This window comes from Theropithecus gelada, chromosome 2 (assembly GCF_003255815.1).
Source record: "Theropithecus gelada isolate Dixy chromosome 2, Tgel_1.0, whole genome shotgun sequence".
NCBI classification, from domain to species: Eukaryota; Metazoa; Chordata; class Mammalia; order Primates; family Cercopithecidae; genus Theropithecus; species Theropithecus gelada.
The window spans coordinates 190,956,962-190,969,123 of NC_037669.1; the positions used below are offsets into that span (position 1 = coordinate 190,956,962).

Below are 12,162 nucleotides of genomic sequence, written 5' to 3' on the forward strand. Positions count from 1 at the left end.
ACAGGTGTGTACCACCATGCCTGGCTGATTTTTATTTTGTTTTTTAGTAGAGATGAGGTCTCCCTATGGTGGCCAGGCTGGTCTTGAACTCCTGAGCTCAAGGAATCCTCCCACTGTGGCCACCCAAAGTGCTGGGATTATAGGCATGAGCCACGGCACCTGGCCTAATTTTCTTTCTTTCTGTCTGTCTGTCTGTCTGTCTGTGTATCTATCTATCTATGATGGAGTTTCACTCTTGTCGCAGGCTGGAGTTCAATGGCACAATCTCGGCTCACTGCAACCTCCGCCTCCCAGGTTCAAGCAATTCTCTTGCCTCAGCCTCCAGAGTAGCTGGGATTACAGGCACCCACGACCATGCCCAGCTAATTTTGTATTTTTCGTAGAGATGGGGTTTCACCATGTTGGCCAGGCTGGGCTCGAACTCCTGACCTCAAGTGATCAGCCTGCCTCTACCTCCAAAGTGCTGGGATTACAGACGTGAGCCACTGCACCCACCCAGGCATAAATCATTTCATCCACAAATATTTCAAAATGTATCTCATAGATAATGACTTAAAAAAAAAACAACAACTAAGAACGATGCCATTATTATACCTAACAAAATTAGTGGTAATTCCTTAGCATTCATCTTTTAATAATATCCTGCTGAGGGAACATAAACTGGAAAAAAAAAAAGATTAATTGGAAGGGATACAGATTACTAAATTGATGGTTCCACACCCTCTGCAAAAGGCAGAAATGTCGATGATATAAAGGAGGGTTGAAAAAGTTAACTTAGTGAAAAAGTTTATTAAAAGCCAAGCAAACAAACAAGCAAACAAATAAATAGGCTCAAGTCCCCCGACTCTGTTGAAATGAAACCTTGAAACTTCTTTACAAAGCTTGTCTCCAGCGTTACAGGCAATCTAAAATTTGAGAAGAGTGCCCTCTAGTGGGAAATAGTCAATATTTTTAAAGTTACTTGATAAACCGCTAATGATAGTGCGCCTATAAAGAGTACAATTAACCCAAATCTTTGTAACCGAGGTCTCTCCTCAACCCCCCAGACTAAAAATAAATAAAATTATATAGTCTTTTCCCTGTTTCAAGAGCAAATGTGTTCATTATAGAACATTTTTCAAAAAACAAAGATCTACCATAATTCTATCCTTAGAAGAAGGCCTCTACAAAGATTAAACAGCCCTCTGAAACATGTATGTATTATGTGTAATATAATAAAAGCAAATGACTTTTCTCCTTTAACATACAATGAGCATTTCCACTTGCCCTTAAAATCACCTTCAGAAACATGATTCTATCACTGCCTCAAACCACTGCATACGGCATTTTAATTTGCCTCATATCTAAAAAGCACACTTTTCTATGCTTCTGAAATCCAGAAGCATCCTACAGCCTTTGTCTATGTAGCACGTAGTAATGTTTCTTTAATTCCGAAGAGTTTAGGATGTGTCTAAGTTACTGAAGAAATCGGGTCACTTTCGAGGCTTACATTTGAGACTGTGGAAGCCAGATGGGGCCTCAGAAACCATTTGTCCGACTCTTTACTCTTACATTTGGGGAGAAGCGATGTCTCCGCAGTCTTGGGGAGGTGAGATGGTGCTGGACTTGGGATGGATTATAACGTTTTAAGACTGGTCAGACATTTACCAGCTTCAGTTCTTTTTCTTTTCTTTTTTTTTTGAGACGGAGTCTCACTCTGTCACCCAGGCTCGAGTACAATGGCGTGATCTCAGCTCACTGCAACCTCCGCCTCCCAGGTTCAAGTGATTCTCCTGCCTCAGCCTCCTGAGTAGCTGGGATTACAGGCACCCACCACCAGGCCTGGCTACTTTTTTGTATTTTTAGTAGAGATGGGGTTTCACCATGTTGGTCAGGCTGGTCTCAAACTCCTGACCTTGTGATCCGCCCGCCTCAGCCTCCCAAAGTGCTGGGATTACAGGCGTGAGCCACCGTACCCGGCCAATGGTCTGTATTTCTTACCTGCTACATCTGACAGCCCTCCTCAGGATCATGAAAGGCTTCCTGGAGGAAGGGGGATTTAGACAGGACAGTGAAAGGTAGGAGAAGACAGACAGAGAAACCCAGAGGAGAGAGAGCTGGCCGGGTGCATGGGGAAGGACCTGCAAAGATGGCACAGATCGGGAGGTGTCCTGGAGCGCAGGCTTAGGAGCCTGGGCTTAAACTGTAAGCAGCAAGGAGCCCAGGAGGCCTCAAGCAGGGAGGCACTGGGCTGGGGTCGAGAGGTGGACAATCCTGCTGTATTCCCTGCAGGACAGAAATGAAAGAGGGCAGAGCACTGCTGCACCGGAATCGGGAGCTCCCGCACCAGTCCAGGTGGAATAACGAGGCTCTTACCTGGACTTGGGGCAGACAGATTGGAAATGCATCTAGAGACTCAGAGTACAGAAGTCTTCCAGAGTGGTGTCTGGGCAGACGGCAGCCTGCACTGCTGTGCTACAAGATTCATTCACACATTCTGCTGGTGGTTTACTTTTCCGTTTTCCTGATGGAAGCCTTTCTGTGTGTAAGAACTGACTCAGTGCTGGGCGCGGCGGCTCACGCCCAGCACTTTGGGAGGCTGAGGCGGGCAGATCACCTGAGGTCGGGAGTTCAAGACCAGCCTGACCAACATGGAGAAACCCCATCTCTACTAAAAATACAAAATTAGCCGGGTGTGGTGGTGCATGCCTGTAATCTCAGCTACTTGGGAGGCTGAGGCAGGAAAATCACTTGAACCCAGGAGGTGGAGGTTGCGGAGGTTGCAAGACTCTGTCTCAAAAGCCCCTATGTGCATCTGCCTCCTGGGTCAAGGTTCTTTCCCCGGCACAGCCTGTTTCTCTTTGGGGCCCAGTGCAGCATCTATTTCATGCATACTTTTTCTCCAGAATGAATGATTTGGCTTTAAAAAGGGCAGACATCCAGGGGAATATACCCTGATCTGCTGGTGCCAGAAAGTTGAGAGAGAGAATAAGCAGTTGGGTTATCAAGGGTCTTAGGCGCAGAATCAACAGGGACACATGGGCCTGGGACTTGGCCCTCTTCAGACAGAGCAATCTGGCATTTGGCACTGTTCTCATGGTCCACACAGGTACACCCGCACTGGGCATGCGTGCACACACCCACATGCACATGCACACCCACACAGGACTGCACTGGCTGCAGTCACAGGCCTTCTTCACTATGCAGACTTTGTTCCAATGACAGAAACAGCCTCCTTGCAGAGTTCCTATAAAGCTTATACCCAGTCTCTGGCAATGCTGGGAAGCACAGAAGGGAAAAATGACTAGATGCTGTAAATGTACTTTTGTCACAAAGGCGGACTGAACCTTTTCTTGAATCCCAGAGGCGAAAGAAAAAGAAAGAAAAGGAAGCCTTTAAAAGGTACAGGAGGCTGGGCACGGTGGCTCACACCTGTAATCCCAGCACTCTGGGAGGCTGAGGCGGGTGGATCACCTGAGGTCAGGAGTTCACGACCAGCCTGGCCAACAGGGTGAAACCCCGTCTCTACTAAAAATACAAAAAATTAGCCGGGTGTGATGGCGGGCGCCTGTAATCCCAGCTACTCGGGAGGCTGAAGCAGGAGAAGCACTTGGACCTGGGAGGTGGACGTTGCACTGAGCCGAGATTGTGCCATTGCACTCCAGCCTGGGTGACTCTTTCTCAAAAAAAAAAAAAAAAATTAAATCTACAGGAGCAGCAAACTTCAGGCCTTTCACAGCATAAGTGTTTGGTTCCTCCCCTGCTGTCACACATACCCCTGACCCATTTAGGTAAAAAGAACAGTGAAATGTGATGCCCGTAGGGGCTTCAATGCTGGGGGAAGTCAAGCCTGCTTTTATGATACAGGTTCTGGCTATCCTAGAAAGTCACTTATGGGAGTGAAGTCCTGCTCTCTCTGGGCCTCTGTCACCTACATGGAGACCCCAGGCACAGGACTCTGGGCTCAGGAACCCTTATTCACCATCGGTTCATTGTGCCCTTCAGATGGCTTGGCCAGGAGTGAGGCTGACCTCGTATTGAATGGGTGGGCTGGTGAATGAATGAATGAATGGATTCACAGTCTCCGTGGAGTATGCCGTCTCCTATGGAGAGGTACAGAAACCTGCACAGCCCAGGAAAAAGACCTCTCTACACGGTTACTGGTCACACTAAGGCTGCCACATGATTCGTCTGGTCCTCTGACCAGTGCAGCCAAGTTCTCCTTCCATGCAAGCCCCACATGCCCAGGGTCCTGTCTGTCTCAGCTGTCTCCTGTTCTGACACTCCTTGACAACAGAGTCAGAGCACAGCTGAGTGAAAAGACACCTGGGCAGAGGGTTCATTTTCTCATCTGTAAAATGGGAATAATGGATAATAAACACGCTCCTGCACACCTCCCTGGGTACCCGTCTCTGGCAAGGCAGTGGAGTGCGGTGGTTAATAAGAGAGGCTTCAGAGCAGACAGAACTAGGTTCAAACCCCAGTTCTGCCACCACTTCTTATCACCATTATTATGTTTTTTCAGGGAAGTGACTTAAACTTACCTAGTCCCAGTCTCCTGACTCAGGCTGTCAAGGCAAACGGTGCTAGGAAAGGATAGGCCACACCGTGCCTAGCACAGTCACTATTCGCAATGAGCACCGCTTTTCTTGTTAATGGATTTAAAACACTTTATGAACTGGAGTGCTGTGGGTACCATGGAGTGTTGAAACCACTCATTTCTCCACTTCCTCTAGCGTACTGCAAGAAGTATTCAAAACAGTCCGTCCATGCCCCGAGAACTTGGACATAAAACTGCCACCCCATCCCAGAGTTAATTACCAAATCACAAAGGACCATAGATGAGGGAAACACGTCACCTTAAAGACACAGAGTGGCTCCCAGGCCCACAGACCCCTCAGTGGGAGTCAGAGAGCATTCACTCATCAACCCAAGGATCGAACAGAAGCCGAGTTGGTCAGTCACAGACAGACAACGGGAGGTGGCTAGGGAACGGCAGCACACCTTGGCAGCCAGGCCGGGGCAGTCCAAGAGTGGAGACAGAAGCCCTGGGTGGTCTGAGCCCAACGCCATGAAATATTTGAATTACGCAATTCTCTTGGGAGCAGAAGAAGTCACGAACCAGAGGAAGTGAGGACGTGAGGCCCTGACTTCAATCTGTATGCTATGTCCCTCCAGAGTATGGTCTGGAAGAGTGAGGCAGAGGACCAGACTCTCCACTGTGACTGGTTTACCAAGTGCCTGTCATCCTATGCGGTGGGCTGGGGCCGGTCTATTGGTCCCTCACGGATGTTTCCTTCAAATTCCCACTGGGACAAAATGTGTGCTGCATGAGTGACCCAACAGCCAGGTGAAGTGTGGTGTGACACTTCATCTGCTCAAAGACACCGCCTCGCCCACCTTCAGCCGCCAACGAACCAGGATCTTCAAGGAATATCGTTTCAATCCAATAGGGGGCATGTCAGGCCAGAACAGCCCCACCACCTGGGAGGCGGCCATTGTTTGGTAGGCTTGGGGTTAATTTTAATTTTCTTCTTCACATTTTTTACACTTTCCAAATTTTTTTTAATTTTCTTTTTCTTTCTTTCTTTCTTTTTTTTTTGAGACAGAGTCTCATTCTGTTGTCCAGGTTGGGGTGCAGTGGTTTGATCTTGGCTCACTGCAACCTCCACCTCCCGGGTTCAGGCGATTCTCCTGCCTTAGCCTCCTGAGTAGCTGGGATTACAGGTGCGTGCCACTGTGCCTGGCTAAGTTTTGTTTTGCTTTTTGTTTTTTTTCTTTTTTTTGAGACGGAGTTTTGCTCTTGTTGCCCAGGCTGGAGTGCAATGGCACAATCTCGGCTCACTGCAACCTCCGCTTCCTGAGTTCAAGCGATTCTCCTGTCTCAGCCTCCCCAGTAGCTGGGATTACGGGCATGTGCCACCGCACCTGGCTAATTTTTGTATTTTTAGTCGAAATGGGGTTTCACCATGTTGGCTAGGCTGGTCTCGAACTCCTGACCTCAGGTAATCCACCCGCCTCAGCCTCCCAAAGTGCTGGGATTACAAGTGTGAGCCACCAAGCCCGGTCCATTTTCCAAATTTTCTACCAAAACATTTATTTTTGTTTTGTTTTGTTTTAAACAGGGTCTTACTCTGATTCCCAGGCTGGAGTGCAGTGGCACAATCTGGGCTCACTGCAACCTCCGCTTTCTGGGCTCAAGCAATCCTCCCACCTCAGTCTCCCAAGTAGCTGGGACTATGGGCTTGTACCACTATGTCCAGCTAATTTTTTATTTTTATTTTTGGTAGAGATAGGGTTTGTATTTTTAGTAGAGACGGGGTTTCACCATGTTATCCAGGCTGATCTTGAGCTCCCGAGCTCAGGCAATCCGCCCATCTCAGCATGTCTCAGCCTCCTAAAGTGCTGGAATTACAGGAGTGAGCCACCGTGCCCAGCCCAGAAACATTTATTACTTTTAAGAACAGAAAATAAGCCGGGTGCGGTGGCTCATGCCTGTAATCCCAGCACTTTGGGAGGCTGAGGTAGGTGGGTCACGAGGTCAGGAGATCGTGACCATCTTGGTCAACATGGTGAAACCCCGTCTCTACTAAAATATAAAAAAAAATTAGCCAGGCATGGTGGTGCATGCCTATAGTCCCAGATACCCAGGAGGCTGAGGCAGGGGAATTGCTTGAAACCGGGAGGCAGAGCTTGCAGTGAGCCAAGATAGCGCCACTGCACTCCAGCCTAGTGACAGAGCAAGCCTCCGTCTCAAAAAGAAAAAAAAAGAACAGAAAATATAGATTACCAGAAGGCCCAGAGGATCACAAACCTGAAAAAAGATTTCTTGCTCATTTATTAGTAAGTCTATATTCGGTCTATATTGGAAACTTTACAATCCTGTTTGACCTGCTATTATCTACGTTTAGTTTGGTATTAAGCAATCTCTTTACAGGACCTCAGCAGCTTCGTCATTTGTATTATCTGTATGTTTTAGGGCATGAAGGAGGAAGACCGTGGTGGAAAGTGGGTGGGGGTTACGGGGAGGGAGGCTGCAGCTGCTGAACTTCTAAAAATATATTCCTTGTACATGGCGAAAGCATTCATTTCCACTTGCTTAATTTAAGTATGTGACCCTGTCTTCTTGGAATTTACATTTTTTTTTTTTTTTGAGGCGGAGTTTCGCTCTTTCGCCCAGGTTGGAGTGCAGTGGTGTGATCTCGGCTCACTGCAACCTCCACCCCCCAGGTTCAAGTGATTCTCCTGCCTCAGCCTCCTCCGTAGCTAGGATTACAGGTGCCTGCCACCACGCCCAGCTAATTTTTTTTTGTTTTGTTTTGAGACGGAGTTTCGATCGTTGCCCAGGCTGGAGTGCAATGGCACGATCTCGGCTCACCAAAACCTCCGCCTCCTGGGTTCAAGTGATTCTCCTGCCTCAGCCTCCCCAGTAGCTGGGATTACAGGCATTCGCCACCACGCCTGGCTAATTTTGTATTTTTGGTAAAGGTGGGGTTTCTCCATGTTGGTCAGGCTCCTCCTGAACTCCTGACTTCAGGTGATCCACCCACCTCGGCCTCCCAAAGTGCTGGGATTACAGGCGTGAGCCACCCAGTCTGGCCACGCCCGGCTAATTTTTGTATTTTTAGTAGAGACAGAGCTTCGCCACGTTCGCCAGGCTGGTCTTGAACCTCTGACCTCAGGTGATCCACCTGCCTTGGCCTCACAAAAAGTGCTGGGATTACAGGCGTGAGCCACCGTGCCCGGCTGGAATTTACATATTTTTAACAATAGATTTCTAGAAAAGAGAGAGATAAGAGTAGAGAAAGAACAAAGACTGCAAAACAAGAAAACAGCCCAAACCAGCTACAAGGACAAATTTCTGAAATTTTCAAGTTCACTGTGCAGTCCTTACCTCAACCAAGGGTGGGTGGCAAGAGTGGACCTTGTTTCCGCAGAACAAATGTTACTTCTCCCTCCCTGTCGCCATCCCTGAGTCACCAACGTCACTGTCCCTGCTCACTGAATGCACTCTGCCATCATGCTCACTCCGGTCCCCTTTAGGCTTAGATCTCTGCCAAGACTGCTGGCTCCAGGTTGCCAGCCACGTGCTGTGGGTGTCCTACGAGTTCTGAGACCGGATCCGAGAACCACACAACACAGAATGACATAGGAATATGAACCCAAAGGATGCAGAGTCCCTAACTCAAACCCAGCCCTCAGGCCGGCTGTGTTCCAGGATGCAGGGACAGAGAGATGCAAAGGCAACCCAGGCCACTGTGGCTCCCGGGGTGCACGGCCAGCAGTGGAAGCGGTGTTAGAAAGGTACGTGCTCTAGGCTGGGTGCAGTGGCTCACGCCTGTAATCCCAGCACTTTGGGAGGCCAAGGTGCGTGGATCACCTGAGGTCAGGAGTTCAAGACCAGCCTGGCCAACATTGTGGAACCCCATCTCTACTAAAAATACAAAAATTAGCTGGGCAGGGTGGCAGGCACCTGTAATCCCAGCTACTGGGGAGGCTGAGGCACGAGAATCTCTTGAACTCAGGAGGCAGAGGTTGCAGTGAGCTGAGACCACACCACTGCACTCCAGCCTGGGTGACAGAGCGAGAACTCTGTCTCAAAAAAAAAAAAAAAGAAAGGTATATGCTCAGGGGACTCAGAAGAAGGAGCCGTTAGTCTCTGGGTCAGATTCTGACCTGTGGCAAAAGGGCCAGAGAAGAGTCCGTGGCCAGGCAGTGCTCCCGGTGAGGGAGGGCGTGTGAAGCCGGGCAGGCTATGAGAGGCCTGGACTGCCACCCTGAGGAATCCAGACTTTATCCCAGTCAGTGGATCTGAGTTTCAGATTTCAAGGGCCAGTTTAAGTTCAACCAATCTAGGGGACTTACAATGGCTAATTGATTATTTTGCCAAATAAGGCCAATTAAACCCCAAACCAAAAACTCAACACCAACTACTGCTTGCTATTACCATTCTTTCCTAAAACGGCATTTAACACCAAAACAGTTGGGAGGACACAAACTCAAAACGGAAGACAGTCCTCTCCCCCCACCAAAAGACAGCTGGCAACTGTCTACTGACACACAGGCGGCCACTACATCGCCCTTGTGGTTCTCATTTTTCCACTGACAAACGGAAGCCTCCTCACTGAATGGGGGTGGGAATCACAGCTGTGGACCAAGAGAGAGAACAGCTCAGACTTGAGAGTTACGCCTGTGTGTGATCCAAGCTGTGACGTGTGTTTTATTCACAGATATAAAAACTCAAAATGAGGTAAAGTTTATACAGTGTCAGCCACGGTGCCCACCACAGGGCCCACTTGTGTATGGCACCACTACACAGCAGGATGTGGCTGCTGCTCCTTAGCGGGGAGGAAAAGCTCCCATGCAAAGTAGTTTGAGAAGCAGAGAGACTTTTTTTTTTAGACAGAGTCTCGCTCTGTTGGCTAAGCTGGAGCGCAGTGGTGTGATCTTGGCTCACTGCAATTTCTGCCTCCTGGGTTCAAGTGATTCTCCTGCCTCAGCCTCCTGAGTAGCTGGGATTACAAGTGTGAGCCATTACGCCTGGCGAATTTTTGCATTTTTAGTAGAGACAGAGTTTTGCCATGTTGGCCAAGCTGTTCTCCAACTCCTGACCTCAGGTGATCTGCCTGCTTCAGCCTCTCAAAGTGTCGGGATTACAGGTGTGAGCCATCACACCCAGCCAACACCGAGACTTTTTTTTTTTTTTTTTTGAGACGGAATCTTGCTTTGTTGCCCAGGCTGGAGTGCAGTGGCGCGATCTCGGCTCTAACTCCCGGGTTCACGCCATTCTCCTCCCTCAGCCTCCCAAGTAGCTGGGACTACAGGCATCCACCACCACGCCAGGCTAATTTTTTGCATTTTTAGTAGAGATGGGGTTTTACTGTGTTAGCCAGGATGGTCTCGATCTCCTGACCTTGTGATCCACCCGCCTTGGCCTCCCAAAGTGTTGGGATTACAGGCGCGAGCCACTGCACCCAGCCCACCGAGACTTTTAAACATTTGTTACTCATTCATTTATCGTGCAAGTGATCTGTGAAGACCGGACTCTTAATATGCAGTGTCCTTGAGACTAATGTGACTGTGGAAACCTCTTGTCAGTACTGTACTGACACACTGTAGGAGCCCCATGGAAGTTCATTTTTTTTTTCTTTTTTTTTGAGACAGAGTCTCGTTCTATTGCCCAGACTGAAGTGCAATGGTGCGATCTCGGCTCACTACAACCTCTGCCTTCCAGGTTCAAGAGATTCTCCTACCTTAGCCTCCTGGGTAGCTGGGATTACAGGTGCCTGCCACTACGCCTGGCTAATTTTTGTATTTTTAGTAGAGATGGGGTTTCGCCATGTTGCCCAGGCTGGTCTCGAACTCCTGACCTCAGATGATCCACCTGCCTCAGCCTCCCCAAGTGCTAGAATTACAGGCATGAGCCACCGTGCCCGGCCTCATTCATTATTCAGCAGGTGTGAGGTTAACGTGGCTAAGATGAGAACAGCTGTGCAAGCCCCAAGGAGCACCCAGCAAGTGTCCGTGAACGACGGCACCCACGCACCCACCCAGCAGGCAACAGCCGTGTACCTCCAGGTCGGAGTTGATGGAGGAGACCTTGGAGGAGCTGCTGGAAGACACTCGGGCCCGGATGACCTGAACGGGAGGGTACGATGGGGGCTCCTGCAGCAACGCATCTCCAGCGCTCGTCTGTCCGTCACCTGGCAGCCTGGTGGCACTGCAGCCTGCCTGCAAGGTGTGTGAGAAAGGGCAGGCGAGGACACGTAGTTTAGTTTTGATGGTTGAATTGTCAAAGCATTCACATACTTCAGTGTTCAAAATGTACAAAAGGGTGTGCAGCGCAGCATCTCCCTGTGCTCGCCTGCCCCGGCCACCCAGTTCTCCCCAGGGACAGCCAGTGCCCAATGTCTTGTGTATCCCTCCAGATACACTAGACATATACAATCAAATGCAGACCCATATTTCCCCCGATTTCCAAAATGATAGCACACATTCCATTCTCTTAAGCACCCTGTTTTTTTTCACCTAACACCATGATTTAGAGATAGTTCTGTATCAGAAGATTTGGGAGCTTTTTGGTAGCATTTTAGGTGTTCCCAGTCTATTTAACTCATCCCCTACTAATGGGTGTTTCATGTGTTTCTAGGCTCTTGCTTTTGCAATCAGTACTGACTGCAGTAAATTACACTGCAGTACATCCAAGATTTCAGAGTAAAGGATACATTCCTAGAGGTGGAATTGCTGGATTAAAGAGAGTATGTACGTTTGAAATCTGTATAGCTACTGCTAAAAACGCACCCCACAGAGGCTTTCCCCATGCCCACCAGCAGGGCATGAAAGTGAGTTGGGGTGAATTAGGAAGGTTTAAGGTAGAAAGAAACTTGTGAGATTTTCTATGTATCTATGTATCTATCTATCATCTATCTATCTATCTATCTATCTATCTATCTATCTATCTATCAATCAATCTCAGACCAAAGTTTCCCCCATGGGCTCATGGGGGCTCCCTCAGAGACCTACAAAGCTCCACCAGCCGAACTTTTGAAGTCCTACAGGATTCATGTCATTCCACTGACACATGACAGGGCAAACAACCTGCTTTCTGGACCAGCATCTTCCACTAATTAACCATGTGATCTAATGTATTGGTTCGTTTTCACGCTGCTGATAAAGACATATCTGAGACTGGGAAGAAAAAGAGGTTTAATGAGACTTACAGTTCCACATGGCTGGGAAGGCCTCACAATCATGGCGGAAGGCTAGGGGGAGCATGTCATGTCTTACATGGATGGCAGCAGGCAAAGAGCGAGCTTGTGTAGGGGAGCTCCTCTTTTATAAAACCGTCAGCTCTCCTGAGACTAATTCACTGTCGCGAGAACACCATGAGAAAGACCTGCCCCCATAATTCAATTACCTCCCCCTGGGTCCCTCCTGCAACATGTGGGAATTCAAGATGAGATGTGCGTGGGGACACAGCCAAACCACATCACCTAATAAAGAAAGTTGTCCTCTCTGAGTCTCGGTTTCCTAATCTATAAAAGGGGATGATAATCCCTGCTTCGCCCCCAGGGAGGGGTGTCATGGGGTTCAGATGTAAATGCCTGGGACACATGAGAAGAATGGCTACGAGTACTCGACCCAAATCAAGCAGGGCTTCAGCCCTTGATGGGCTAAGTGCAC

The 12,162-nt window shown here is 48.8% G+C and overlaps 1 protein-coding gene across 5 annotated transcripts in view; it reads right to left on the reverse strand.

Annotated features, from left to right (window-relative positions):
* TMEM44 (transmembrane protein 44) overlaps nt 1-12,162 on the reverse strand; it is a 43,176-nt gene that overhangs the window by 5,950 nt on the left and 25,064 nt on the right. For 4 of the 5 annotated variants that reach the window (XM_025375647.1, XM_025375645.1, XM_025375648.1 and 1 more), the window contains one exon: nt 10,552-10,710. In XM_025375647.1, the coding sequence (XP_025231432.1) occupies nt 10,552-10,710 (159 nt within the window). The remainder of the gene's footprint in view (nt 1-10,551; nt 10,711-12,162) is intronic. The other variant, XM_025375649.1, reaches the window with a different exon arrangement.